Genomic DNA, 15520 nt, shown 5'->3' with positions numbered 1-15520 from the left:
TTAGTTTCAGTGGTTTTATGTCAATTCATTAATAATTTACGTAAATGAATACAGTTTGTGTTACAAAAAGTGAAATATTTATGTCTTAAAAATTGTGACACTGCTTTTGCCTTTGTGTTTACACCCTCATGAAGAAAACTAGATGAGCGATTTTTTAATGATTTATGATTCTGAAAATTATGGTATGGATGTTCCTTTTTATGTTTTTTAATGGTTGTTGGACCCATTTTTGCAAATATAGGACCGCAGGAGTATTGTGTTTGAGGGTGGCAAATACAATTTGTATTTTTTGTATCCGCTTAACATTGATTACTTGCTATTTTAGATTATTGAAGATACTGGTTTCTTTTGTTGCAGGATATCCCAAGTTACACGGAACGCAGATCTATATTTGAACACTACGTTCGCAATCGTGCAGATGAAGAGAGAAAAGAAAAAAGAGCAGCTCAAAAGGCTGTCGTTGAGGGCTTTAAGCAACTCCTAGAAGAAGCTTCAGATGTATGGATTTCTTTTGCTTCTTGAAGAAATGTTTTACCTTACTACTGTGGCCATTAAACCGAATCTTGAAATAAGTCCAAGATGCATTGAGTTTTAAGTCTTATGTTATCCATGCCTTTTCTAGGTGGTAATCTATTTAATTATCATGTATGCAGTTATGTTCTACTTGTGGGTATTGATTATGGCTTCAATTGAAGTGTTTATTGGGTTGCTGGGTTTTTATTTGGCATCTTGTTTCAGGATATAACTTATAAAACAGACTATGCAACTTTTGCTAAAAAATGGGGCTATGACCCACGATTTGAAGCACTGGATCGTAAAGAGAGGGAGTCATTATTAAATGAAAGGTACATGCGTGATATTCTTTAAATGGCTATCACTTATGGTTGATTAAGTGTGGTGCGATTTTGATGTTTTCTTTGTCTCTTATTAATGAAGCCCGCATGCTTATGTTTAGCATTTAGATTGCAGAATGAATATCTGTGCCTGTGATCTAAAATGGAGTGCAGAGCCTTAAGATAATAATTTAGTAGCATTGTGTAAAATTACCACCAAGATGCATAGATCCGTTACAGGAAACTGATGCCAACAAGCTGTATAATTGTATTTTTAGTCCTAATGCATGAACTCTTATGATTGTGGGCTGCGTACCTGTTTGAATCCATACCACTATATTGCCAGTCGTGAAATTAAAATTAGAAATAATATATGTAAAATAATTATTTTGGGAAACTTTTTGCAGAGTTCTTCCACTGAGGAAAGCAGTGGAAGAGAAAGTGAAGGCCATACAAGCTGCAGCTGTTGCCAGTTTTAAAGCTATGCTACGTGAAAAAGGTGATATAAATGCAAATAGCCGCTGGTCAAGGGTATGCTGCTTATCCCTAAATATGCACTGCTATTTTTCATACGATGCTTTTCTTATTTTATTTATGGGCTGTGTGCTAATTGTATTGCTGTCAATTTAGATCAAGGATGGCTTACGTGGTGATTCAAGATATAAAGCGGTGAAACGAGAAGATAGAGAGGCTTTATTCAATGAATATGTGCAAGAATTGAGAGCTGCAGAACAAGAAGCTGAGCGGGCTGCCAAAGCAAAGAGGGATGAAGAGGTAAAATGGTCATATATAGTTGATAACTTCAATGTTAAATACATGAACTCTCCACAGTCCATGATATCAATATTATAGCTACATTACCGTGGATGCACCCCCGGTTTTTTTTATTTTCAGGCGTCCCTGTCCCGGGGACTCCTAGGGGATGTCCCCATAAATTCTGCATATAGACAGTGAATTTTGACAATGAATTCTATACGCAATTTGACTTTGACTCTCAATTTAACATAAATTTGCCATAAGAACTCTGCTAGTTCTTATATGTTAAGGTTCTATAATGTATAACTATATGTCCATGTTTTCATATGAATATTTTAAATTTCCCTATTTTTATATAGCCGTACCCAAAATTTAATAAACCATCTCAGAGAGAGAGAGAGAGAGAGAGAGAGAGAGAGAGAGCTTATTCATTGTCTTAAACTGAATGGGGGAACTGGAATTGATATGGAGAGCCAAAGACTTGGATTGTCAAACCTTAAACTGGAACTACCTTCTAAGCCTACCTTGAATGACTGGCTCACAGTGGAAGAAGCACTCTTAGTTTGACCATTTCCACGAACATGAACCTTGTGACATAGTATGTATACACACACACACATACAAGGTAAAACCATTGTTATTGAACACTCATATTTTCTTATATATATACCTGGTGAGACTCATTTGCCAGAACAGCAAAGAGCAAACAGCAGTTTCATAAAATTGCATCAAGGGCAAGCAACAGTTCCAGTAGGTGGACAGCAGTTTCATAAAAGCACACCAGTGATCATAGTAGCTTCAAATCAAAATTCATTTTCAAAATGTAGATGTAATGTTTAAATCTCTAGCTGTAAATGTTATCTACAGGGGATGCACTGGCATTTAGGGGATGTTTCCTAGAGATGTCCCTCATAGCAAGACATCCCCAATTTTCAGAAAAAGGGAATGGGGTGGTAATGTTTGGTCTCTGTTCTGGCATCTCTGAAACATCCTCTTAGAAAAGGCAGATAACCAGGGAAACACTGGCTTCTTCATTATCAAGATTGTTCCATGAAGTTTCTTGATGGGGGAATGCGGGGACGGGTTTTTGGGGCGGGGGGACTAAGGGCCTAAGTTTGGGTACGGCGGCAGGGGGCGGCGGAAATACATATAGTACTTAAAAAGTTGGTAATAAAAATACGTGTAAGTATAAGAACTGTAAGTGAAACTTTGTCACACTATGTAAAGTTTAAACTAATAAACATCAAAAACATGAAAATGATTGCATTGAAAATTTGAAATTTGATCATTAACTATGCTGGGCAGAGTTTTGGAACTTCGGTAGCAAAGTGGTAACCAAGGATAAGTATTAACTATTAAGAATTGCAAATGAAACTTTGGAATACTAAGTGATGTTTAAAGTTTTAAACTAATAATTAAAAAAGTTGATAACATAAAAAACGGGGAAATGATTGCATAAAAAATAAGAATGGTGGGTGGAGGTTTGGGGTCAAGGGGTAGTGCCCGTTGCAGGGGTCTTGATTATGGCTCTGACTATGAACATGTAGAGATTTGCAACCAAGGGATGTGTATAATGTAGATTTTATGATCATGATTCATCATTGGCCTATTACTTGCTTAGATTTATCTTATGTCCCTGTGATTCACTGTCAGTTAATCAAACCTGATTGTCATGATAATTATTTACTGTTCTATATGAAAATAATAATGTCAACAATCAGCATCATATGGGTCTTCAAAAAGCTTATTACCATCATTGGCCTATTACTTGCTTAGATTTATCTTGCGTCCCTGTGATTCACTGTCAGTTAATCAAACCTGAATGTGATTATAATTATTTTACTGTTCAATATGAAAATAATAATGTCAACAATAAGCATCAAATGGGCTTCAAAAAGCTCATTATCATCATTGATATTAGATGTTGGTAGATTAGAAGAATCACAAGCAGTGCCTCTGGCACTAGCACTAGAAGTAAGCATGAAAGTTCAATCTTCAGCTCTATTTGTTTAATGACAAAGCAAGAAAGAAAGTTCAGTAAAAGAATGAATGGATTTTTATTTTTATTTTGCTGAACTTTATTTCAATATTGGGCGATGTTTTTCTTTAGAAAAAGCCTGATATTCTTGCTTGAAAAATCAATGCAAGATCAGATCAATGCAAGGAGGTATTATACGCTGAATAATTCTACTAGAAAATTGAAAACATGAGTGCTTATTTTTTTCCCTTTTTGGTAAATCTGCAGGAGAAACTGAAAGAAAGGAAACGTGAGATGCTGAAAAGGAAAGAAAGAGAGGAGCAGGAAATGGAAAGAGTGCGGGTCAAAGCAAGAAGGAAGGATGCAGTGACCTCATATCAAGCTTTGCTAACAGAAAAGATAAAAGATCCTGAGGTGATTTTCTTTTCAAATGTCTTGTCTAGAACTGTTTACTTGGAATTCAAATTCATCCACTCTGTTCTGCATGCCAATCCCTTTGATTGTCAGGCATCTTGGACTGAGTCGAGACCTAAGTTGGAGAAGGATCCTTTAGGCCGTGCTGCTAATCCTGAATTGGATCTAGCAGATCGGGAGAGGCTTTTCCGTGAACATGTCAATGGATTGTATGAGGTGAATCTTTTTGAATGTGAAGTGTTCGGGTATAGCAATATGGTTTTAAATAAACTGATTTTAGTCCTAAATACTGTGATTGGGATTGTTATGTTCAGCGTTGTGTGCGGGATTATCGGTCACTTCTGGCAGATGTTATTGTTGTTGATACAACAACCAAGTATCTTGAAGATGAAAAGAACATTCTTACATCATGGTCTGAGGCAAAACGTCTTTTGAAACCAGACCCAAGGTATGCTAAGATGCCTCGAAGAGAGCGAGAAGTATGGTGGCACAGGTATGCCGAAGATGTTCAACGAAGACTAAAGGTTGCCACATCGGATAGGAATGAAAACAAGCTGAATGCAGATAGTGACAATAAATTAACCTCTACAGATACTGGAAAACGATCACCAAGCTCAAGAAAAACCCAGAGCCGTAGGTAATTTTGTAAATACATTCTTCTCACTCTGAGATGTAATATTAAGAGCTACTTCCATTATTTGATATGTGGTCATGGCTTGTGATCTTGTCTGGGCATTACAGTTCTTTTTAAATAAGCTTTAAGGTCATTTTAGCCTTCTCATTTTTCTATATTAAAGTGCCAGGGCTGCAATCTTGTTCTGTATATGTTGCTTAGCAATAGCATTGTTGCATGTATAATGAATAGAATTGCAGGCTTATGACATACCATCAACCTATTCCATTACCATTAACTTATGTGGTTTGTTAGACTTTTGAAAGAAAGATATGATGTGTATGGATGCCTAGGTGTAGATTCCGATTTTTTTAACTAAATGGAGGGGGGCCCTTAGATGGATCTAGATAGAATCACTTGTTTATAGAACACATTTATCACTCTTGCTCTTATATTCAGTGTATCTGGCCATGAAAATTCTGTGCCAAATTGTATTCAGATAAATCTTATAATCATGGAGCTGGGCTTCACGTTAGCCTAATATGAATTGGTTACTCTATCTAAAGGTGCATTACCTGAAAAGAAAATAACATTCAAAATTCATTGCATCACCATGCAAAATATGATTATTTAGATTGAATTTTATGTTTAGCATATTGTGCGAATAAATGGATTGTATTTTAGTTATTTATTGTTTTATTCTGTTGAAAAAGTAAAAACAGTAATCAGTGATTTCATTAAGCTAAGCTTTAATGAATTTTAATTATTTATTTTTTTATTCTGTTGAAAAAGTAAAAACAGTAATCATTGATTTCATTAAGCTAAGCTTTAATGGCTCCTTGGCTTTGCTCAGATAGAAATTAGTTAGTTAAACTATATATACAGTCGAACATGGGCTGCATCACATTTGTTTTGGGTACCTGCAAGACGATACTGACTTAGTTCGAGTCAATTGATCATTTTGGACCACATATGCATTACCTATATGCTAAGTCACCGCGTTCGTGTTCTTGTTCGAATTTGCCAACAATGAAATTCGGGAGGAGGAAAAAATTCGAAAAAAAAATTCGCCATTAAATTCGCTTTATATAAATTTGATTTTTTAAAAAATATAATAATATATCCAAAAAATATCATAATAAACAATATTAAATTTGTTTAATTATATTTATATATTTTAATTTTAATTTGTCAAATTTTAAATATAAATAATTAAAAATTTGAATTAAATAATTAAAAATATTTAATTTATAATATATTAATGTTAAATCGGAAAACTTTATAAGAAATGTTAATATATTAGTTAACATTTATGTTATATCGGGCAACAACATTATACTAAAATGTTTTCGTTATGGGTCAATCTTATCGGGCATTTTAGTTCGCATTGTATCGGGCAAGATTACAAAATTATGTTATATCGGGCAACAACATTATACTAAAATGTCTTCAGCCGCTACAAACCCTGCCGACGGCCGGGCATACTGTCGACCTGTGGCCCTTTCGCGGCCCCAATACTTGCCGACTGCATTAGTGAAGTGGTCATCCGCCGACGGTAAAAACCTCTGCCTTATCCAGCGAATTTTTAACGAATTTTAGCGAATTTCATACAGTTTTTACAAGTTCATCGGATATCGAATTCGAAGCCGAAAATTCGGCGAATACGGTGACTTTGCCTATATGCATACAACGGTTTTGATGATTTTCATCCATATTGGAATATGGAAAAGAAGATGGTACTATACTTTTTTTTTAGCTAATGTGAAAACTGATTCTGGAAATCCATTTGAAATTTTGAGCAAAAGAAACGCTTGTCACATTTCAAAGTCAAACAAATTCTTGCATATGTTCATGTAGACATTGAGTGATTCATGAGGGACTTTTTATATAGCAATTTGGAGAGGCTAGGAGGAATAGAGCAGTTAGGAGTATTCAGTGGGAAATGTGTGTAGTTCAGGCTATCTCACACAGATATCCCATGTTTCTAGAAAATACCTCATTAGCTACTTAAATTTACCCCAGCTCATGTTCTGCTTTGGCTAGGAAAGCCCCACTTAAATAATCCTTCAAAATTGGTTACATCATTAATCAGTAGTCGGGCATCTTTCACTCTCTTTTGGACAAAATCAAATAGGCCATAAATCTTGAGAATTCAAACATCTATGGTTGCTTCACTATCCTACAAATTGACAAGAGCGAGGGAGAAGCTGAAGCATTTGTTGCAATCTTTATGGCTGCCAGTCTTCATTGTCAATATAATGAAATTTGATGATTTCTGCTCAATTGTTCCTTGATACTATAAATCAGAGTAGCCGGAAACTCCTTTGTCCCTCCTTGGGCACGCATATCTCCGTATTCGTTCCCATATTTGAAACAAATACGTGTTCGATATAGCCGGGATACACATTGAATAATGTACCCACGTGCCCAAAAAACCTTGATTTCCAACCATGCTAGATACTATGTGATTTGTTTGTTTTTTTAAATTGATGGAAATCTTTCTAGATTTAATTTTAAAAAACTTAATTCATGCACTTTTTAAAAAAAAATTGGTATAAACAATTCCTACACCCAATGAGAAAGACAAATGAAATGTTTTTCTATTTGAGTGAACCATTTTTTGGGTTATCTTTGAATGCAACTCTACTATTTTTGCATATTGTAAAATGTTAAATCAAGTTATCATTATTTATGTAGCAATTATGTGTCTATATTGCTTTTGAAGTAATTAAAATCTTCTCAAATAACTTAGAAAACTGTGTTAAATATGTGTATGTGTTTTTTTATGAATGACGTATTCAGTCGTATCCATATTGGGGGTCTTAAAAAAATGGCCGTATTTGTATCCAATACCGTATCCGTATCTGATACTGTATCCGTGTCCATGCAACTTTGCTATAAATACCTTTGTGACATAAGCTACAGAAATAATATAGTTTCGGACCCTGTGTACTTTATTTGATATGGACTGAGTTACCTGAAAAAACTGCTTGATTTCACAACATGGGACATGTACCTGCTGCAACTTCTAGATTTCTTTGCGTCATTGTCTCTTATGCATATCAATTGATTGATTGAATTATAGAGTCAGATTCCATACTTTGCTTTTTGGTGGTTCTTGATTCCCACTGGAGATTTTCCTCGATCGTGGCAATCATTGTTTGGTTTGCTTTAAAGACCTGTTTAGTGGTGACTGTTCTCTGTTTCTTGTTAGAATACTTCATTTCTACTTTGAAGATTACCTATCAGGGGTCAGTATAATACCAAGATTCTCTGGCTTTTGAGCTTCCTGCACTAATTGTATCCAGGGTGATGCCAAAATTGAAACCCATGAAGGCCCTAATTTTTGTAGTGAAATTTCTGTTTGCCTAACTTTAAACTTACGGAAATTTGATGTTCTTTCAATTGTTTAAAAGAAATCACATGAATGAGCTCCTAGTTAATGAGGGATATTATGGACCATTTTTGTTGTTGTAACAATGATGAACACCTTGGATTTTTCCTCTCTAATGTAAGCCTGGCATGGGATGTAATTCCTCTTTGACTCTGTTTTTTGGTGTTCTTAAATGCCCTACTCATCTGTCAACTTCCTGATTTCAGAAATCCATATCCCAGACCTCATGTTAATATGCAAAATTGATTTGCCCAGCTTGAGTCGTTAGGTTCGTCTTTGACTCTTACCTGTAGGGTCATACTGTTTGAATTGATCCTTACCAAAACCAGAAACTAGGTATGATGCCTTGGCTTCCATTGCTTTTAATCTTTATAACTCATTTTTACCCAGAGTAATAGGCAATTTTTGGAAGTGTATCATGTTCTTGATTCTCAGCATGGCATATATGCCGTGCATGTACTGATAATATACTTCTAGGATCACTAGTTCCTCATAGACATGGAGGGCAAGTTTACTGTTGGTGTGAGAGCCTCATCAACTCTGATGGTAGTATGCACAGGTTATAATTGTGAGCGTGCTATCCTCCGAAGGCCTTTTTGTTTCAATGCTTAATGAATTTCAGTTTTTTGGGCATTGTGAATAGCCTCATATACTGTGGTTAAAGAGGAAACTGCAAATGATTTTATAGGGGGTTGATGCTTATGGCCATAGGGGAGTGCCCAAAACACGTGCACGTAGATCCTTTTGTGGTGATGATTTGGGAAATATAATTTTGAATTGAAATCAAGGGTGCACATGAGGCATTGGTGAAATGTGAATGCATTAACAAGTTACTTCCTTTCCCTTTTTTGCAGCTTGAAACTTTTCATCTAGATTGATTTATATGATCTCTCCATATTTTGGCACACAATCCCTTACCCTTCCCTAATTGATTTCTATGACTGATCCCTAATTTGGCAGGGGAAAAGGTTTTGCAAGGCAAAAAAGGCTTGCTTTTCTAGAGCTTGAAATGCTCTCAAGCATCATACCATTTTTTCATTACCAGATAAATGTTTGATTCATTATCTCCATCTCATTGACATATTGATGTAGAGTGGATTGTCTCTCACTGGTTTGTGCTACCTTGTCTAAGTATCTCCTCCAAGCTACCCAAGAACCATCCAATAATTCTACATCTCACACCCTCCAAGGGTCTGCAAGACTTACCCTCTCTCAAAGCCAAAAACAAAACATAAAATACGTTGCAATCTAACATTCCACAAGGTTTGAGAGAGGAAATCCACCATGGAACTTTAGGTTGGAGCCATTTTGCTCTCAAAACCTTGGTTTTTAGCGCTCTTGGACCCGCCTGCAACAAAATTGGAGTTTATTCACAAACTACAACACTTCAAGACTCCAAATCAAAAACAAAATGAAGGTAAGACACCAGATTAATAATCCATGTACCTGTTTTGGGATGCTCGATCCGTACAGGTCGTACAAACTTGCAAGAACAACAAAAACTCGGTAGAACACACACAAATGGGAAACCAAAATTGTTTGTTTGCTTCAGATCTTCTACAACCTTCAACAATTGTTTGTCATCGGTCTTTCCAAGCCATATACTGGCCTTGGAGTAGTTACAAACACTCACAACTAATCATGTCAACTAACTAATCGTTGGAGTATGAAAATATTGCAACTTTTCAAATAGGTGAGCAACTTTGCTCAAACCCAAACTTGGTCACTCTCAAATGACTCATATGCCCTTAACAAACTCAAAACAACATTAACCAACCTACATTAACCCAAAAACTACTTATCTTATTAAGTGCTCTACTTGGCACCCTTAAGAGCTCACATGCCAACATTGGTCAAACAAAGACTCTTAGGGCCCTTACAATCATTTGAGCACACACTCTATGGCATCTTGGGCTTATTACAAAAAACTAAAAACATGATTCCAATATCTTGGAAACAAACTCAACAAAAATTGCTAAGTGCCCCTGCACCATACTCTTGGGGTAGGAAAAACTCAAGTCCCTTGAGTGGATAGGGCTTGAACAGTGGTTCCATGCTGTAGTATCTCTCCTTTAGACCTCCATGTAGCTTCAGATTCAGGGAGACCTGTCCATTTAACCAAGTAGTCTCTATAGACTCATTTCCTAGTCCTTTTGACAATCTTGGAATCCAAAATGCAGTCCAATGTCACTGGTTGGCTTGGGGGTAGGTCTTGTATCCAATCTACTTCTTTAGTAGCAGTAGTCTCTTCTTGGTTTGCAGTCGATTGAGTTCCTTTATATTGGAATAAATCACATACATTAAAGATTGGTGATATTCCCAAGTTTGGTGGTAGTTCCACCTCATAGGCATTGTTGCCAAACTTATGCACAACCTTAATAGGTCCAATCTTCTTCATGCACAATTTACTAGGCTGACCCTTAGGAAGTCTTTCCTTTCTCAGATAAGCCATAACCAAATCACCTACCTGGTAGTGTACTTCTCTTCTTGTTTTGTTTGCTTGCATCTTGTATTTCTCATTGTTCTGCTGCAATGTTTTCTTGACTTGTTCATGGATCTCCTTCATATTCTCTGCAAAGTTTTCACCTTGAGCACTCCTATGGCCCATAGAACTGAGGACTCTGAGTTCTAAGATACCCCTTGGATGACATCCATATACAATCTCAAATGGACTCCGGCCTGTGCTTCCATTGACAGAGTCATTGTAGGCATATTCTGCTTGTCCCAATACTAGATCCCAAACTTGACCATGCTGTTTGGTGAGACATCTCAGTAAATTACCCAAGGATCTATTTACTACTTCAGTTTGACCATCAGACTGTGGATGGTATGTAGATGAAAAAGAAAGATTAGTACCAAGTTTCTTCCACAAGGTTCGCCAAAAGTGGCTCACAGATTTTGTATCTCTATCACTCACAATACTAAGTGGTAAACCATGAATCCTTACAATCTCTTTGAAGAACAACCCTACTATGTAGGAGGCATCATTAGTGCATTTGCAAGGCACAAAGTGTGCCATCTTGCTGAATCTATCCACTATGACATAGACATTGTCATATCCTCTTGGAGTTCTAGGTAAACCAAGAACAAAGTCCATACTCACACACTCCCATGGCCTTGTTGGTATGGCTAGAGGCTGATAAAAACCTGCATTGCCGGAAGTACTCTTAGCCCTTTGACAAATAGCACATTGCTCCACAAACTTCCTAACATCTGACTGTAGTTTAGGCCAATGGTAGAACCCGCCAACTTGCTCTAAGGTCTTGTCAAGACCAAAATGTCCACTTAGTCTGCCTTGATGCTTCTCCTTGATGATATTGTCTCTCATAGAGCACTGTGGTATGCAAAGTACGTGTCTTTTAAACAATAAGTCTTCCTGTATCATAAAATCAGAATAGGCAACATGACAAGCATTAGCAAACTTTGAGCAAACATCATATGCTTCACCAAAATCTTTCTCACCTTGATAGAGATCTTTGAGGTCATTTAACCCCACATTTTGTAGCTGTACTTCTTGAATAGTTAGAACCCTTCTACTTAAGGCATTTTCTACTTTATTAGTGACTCCTTTCTTGTACTTGATGGAAAAGGTGTAGGCCTGCAAATACTCAACCCACTTGAGGTGTCTTTGATTCAATTTCTCCTGCCCATTCAAGAAACTAAGTGCATGATTATTAGTGTAGACTATGAACTCTTTAGGTAACAAATAATGTCGCCACTTATTGAGTGCTTGCACCATAGCATATAACTCTAGATCATGGGTAGAATACTTTTGTTTTGTTTCATTGAGCTTCTTAGAGAAAAATGCAACCGGGTGACCTTCTTGGCTAAAAACGGCCCCTATAGCCAACTTGCTGGCATCACACTCCACAGTGAAGAGATGATTAAAATCAAGGAGCCTAAGGTAAGGAAGTTCTGCTACCTTTTATTTTAACAACTCAAACCCTTTGTCTGCTGCACTAGTCCACTTAAACTGACATTTTATCCCACCTTTGATGGTGTTCAAGATAGGTGCACACACATGGCTAAAACCTCTAATGAATTTCCTATAAAAAGAAGCTAAACCATTGAAACTTCTTACATCTCCCATTGACTTGGGAGTAGGCCAATTCACTATTGCTTGCACTTTTGATGGATCCATTTTTAAATAACCTTGAGAAACTACAAAACCAAGATACACCAATTCATTTTTGAAAAAATCACATTTATCCAAGTTGATCATCTTTTCTTGATGTAGCTTCCTCAAAACTTGATTCAAATGTTTGATATGCTCCTTTGACCTACTAAAAATCAAAATGTCATCAAGATAAACAATGACAAACTTACCAATGAACTCTGCAAGAACTTCATTCACGAGTCTCATGAAGGTGCTAGGTGCATTTGTGAGCCCAAAGGGCATCACCAACCATTCATATAGCCCCTCATTTGTTTTAAAGGTTGTCTTCCATTCATCACCAGATCTGATCCTAATTTGATGATAACTTGATTTCAAATCCACTTTAGAAAAGTAACAAGCTCCACCTAGTTAGTCCATTAGATCCTCAATCCTTGGCATTGGAAACCGGTATCTAATTGTGATTTTGTTTATGGCCCTTGAATCAGTGCACATCATCCACTTACCATCTTTCTTAGGTGCCAAAATAGTAGGCACTGCACATGGACTTAAACTCTTCTTTATCAACCCCTTATCTAGCAATTCCTGCACTTGCTTTGCCATTTCCTCATTTTGAGTAGGTGTCATTTTGTAAGCAGCTTTGTTTGGCAAAGTTGAACTAGGTATGAGGTCTATCTAATGGTTAACATCTCTCATGGGGGGTAAGACATTTGGTATCTCATTGACAACTATGTCTTTGTACCGGTCTAGTAAGGTCTGCACTTCTTGAGGTATCACCGGTTTGGTTTCAGTCCGTCTCTTCTTTGGGTTTTACTATAAGAGCACATCCTTGGTTCCCTTCATGCTTCAACAATTTCAAGAACTCTTTCCCACCAAGCAACATAACACTTGATCCAACATGTCTTTCTTCACATTGATCAATCAAGGGATCCATTTGAAACTTTCTACCTTCCTTGGTGATAACATAAGAATTCTTCTCACCATCATGTATGGCTTTGACATCATACTGCCAAGGGCGTCCTAACAACAAGTGACATGCATCCATGGGTAATATGTCACATAGCACACTATCCTTGTAATCTCCTATTTCGAAATCTACCCAAGCTTGCTCATCTACAAGCACATGTTGACCCTTACTCAACCAAGATACCTTATAGGGGGTGGTATGTGGCAACCTTTTCAGTTTTAGTTTGTCTACAATCTCAACTGCTACAATGTTCTCAGTAGACCCTGAATCTACTATAACTTTACAAATCTTACCATGAGATCTGCAGGTGGTTTTGAAAAGTGTCTTCCTTTGTATAGGTTCTTTAGACCGTGGCACCTTCAACAAGGTCCTTCTTAGCATCAGGTTCTCTCCATCTAGGACTGGTCCTGCTTTGCTGATTAGTGAGGTAACACTTTGACAATCCTCTTCTTGCACCAACTGAGTTCCCCTGTCTCCCATTTGAGAGCTTGAAGTCTTTTCAGGACACCAATTCATGGTATGCCCATTTGATGACAATGGTAGTATTTGTCAGTGAAGATTGTGGTTCCTCTTCCCGAATTGCCAAATCTACCTCTATAGTTATTTCTCCCTCTAGAGTTGCCTCTAAGCTATCCTCCTTTGTTAGGATTATCACCATCGTTCTCCGATTGATTGCCTTCATCATTCTTGCTGGGATTATAGCCCCTTCCAAAGGTGCCTCTTCCTCTGTAACCTCTGCCACCTCCCCTTTGATTATGTTCACCTTTCCTTTTGATCTTATCTTCTGCTCTCAAGGCTAACTGAAAGCATTTATGGATTGTGTCAGGTACTATCATGCTGATCTCATCTTGAATGTTTTGTCTAAGGCCATTTAAGTACCTTGCAACCTTCTCCACTTCTTCCTCTTGCTTCCTAGCTCTTAGGGTAAGTTTGTTGAACTCCTTTGTATAAGCACTCACATCCATTTCTCTTTGTTTCAAATTCTATAACTTTTTGTGCATCTGCACCTTATAATCTACAGGTAAGAATCGAGTTTTAATCCCGATCTTCATTCTCTCCCAAGAGATGATCTTCTTCCTCCCGGTTTGTTCTCTTTCTTCTTGCATCCTGTTCCACCACACTAGGGCTAATCCCTTCAGTCTTGACTTGGCCAAATTGACCCTCTTTTCTATCCAATCCAATAACTCTTCGCCATTTAGGCTTCCATTGTAGATAGGTAAGCCTTCTATGTTTTCTTTATTGAGTGACTTGAGGGCATCCAAGAAGATTTGCTTATCTTTGTCCAACTCCTTCTTTTCAGTTATGACCCCTATCACATCTGCATCTTCATCATCAGTTTCATCACCCCATTCAGTGACCTTGTTCTTGCCTTTCTTGGTTTCTTGCTCCTAGGATTCACTAAGCATATCTTGAACCAACTTCCTGATGGCCTCTTGGCTCATTGCCTTTGGTGGCATGCTGCTGGCTTCTGACTCTACCTCTGGGTCTGACATACACCACTTTGTTCAATCAATTGGCTCTGATACCAATCTAATGTAGAGTGGATTGTCTCTCACCGGTTTGTGCTACCTTGTCTAAGTATCTCCTCCAAGCTACCCAAGAACCATCCAATGATTCTACACCTCACACCCTCCAAGGGTCTGCAAGACTTACCCTCTCTGACCTTCCCAAGGTCCTTAGGTTAGGATAAGCTCTTGTTGTTTTGTGAGTTCCATTTTCTTGCTTTAGAGACCTTGATTTCCCACGGTCTTTCACACTCAACCTGAGAGTTCAACCCCTCTACCACAGGATCTTCATTCCCCACACTACACACATTAGGATGGATGATTTTGGATGAATTCCCAACCCTACTCCTTACTCAAGAGCTTTTGACACTTACCGGTTTGGTGTTTTACAAACAAACTGCACTTTTAGGCCTAACAGGTTCTAGTAGCTCTGTCAGTGAGGTATTCTACATTCATCGGTTAAACTTCCTGAACAATCCTATGAACTCTTTGTCATTCCAGATACCCTTTTGGAGTACACATACAATATCTCAAAATCGGAGGTGGGTTTTGTCACTAACATATCTAACCCTTACCGATTAACTAGGCCTGATTGCCCGAGTGAATTGATGATACTTTGGGGTCTGTGCTTCCATATGGAATTCCAAACCAATCATACTTCTCCTTCACCCACTAGACTTACCCAATTAGGGCCTGTTATCCATGATTCCTAATGCTTGCCAACTCAACGTGCCAAGCTTAGGGTATGGTGGCAAATCTCTGATTTGTCTTCCCCTATCTTAAAGCCAAAAAGAAAACATAAAATACATTGCAACCTAACATTCCATAAGGTTTCAGAGAGGAAATCCACCATGGAACGTTAGGTTGGAGCCATTTTGCTCTCAAAACCTTATTTTTTAGGGCTTTTGGACCCGCCTGCACTAAAAATGGAGTTTATTCACAAACT

At 37.5% G+C, this 15520-nt stretch overlaps 1 protein-coding gene across 3 annotated transcripts in view; it reads left to right on the top strand.

The window, feature by feature from the left end:
- LOC131069521 (pre-mRNA-processing protein 40C) overlaps nucleotides 1–4678 on the top strand; it is a 47013-nt gene extending 42335 nt beyond the window's left edge. For all 3 annotated transcript variants that reach the window (XM_058005006.2, XM_058005014.2, XM_058005001.2), the window contains 7 exons: nucleotides 358–498; nucleotides 739–845; nucleotides 1241–1364; nucleotides 1464–1607; nucleotides 3835–3981; nucleotides 4075–4197; nucleotides 4296–4678. In XM_058005006.2, the coding sequence (XP_057860989.2) occupies nucleotides 358–498; nucleotides 739–845; nucleotides 1241–1364; nucleotides 1464–1607; nucleotides 3835–3981; nucleotides 4075–4197; nucleotides 4296–4622 (1113 nt within the window). In that variant the 3' untranslated portion in view covers nucleotides 4623–4678. The remainder of the gene's footprint in view (nucleotides 1–357; nucleotides 499–738; nucleotides 846–1240; nucleotides 1365–1463; nucleotides 1608–3834; nucleotides 3982–4074; nucleotides 4198–4295) is intronic.
- Nucleotides 4679–15520: the final 10842 nt, after the last annotated feature.

Source organism: Cryptomeria japonica, chromosome 6 (genome assembly GCF_030272615.1).
Source record: "Cryptomeria japonica chromosome 6, Sugi_1.0, whole genome shotgun sequence".
Lineage (NCBI taxonomy): Eukaryota > Viridiplantae > Streptophyta > Pinopsida > Cupressales > Cupressaceae > Cryptomeria > Cryptomeria japonica.
The sequence above is the reverse complement of the archived record's forward strand: the minus strand, read 5'-3'. Positions and strand labels throughout refer to the sequence as shown.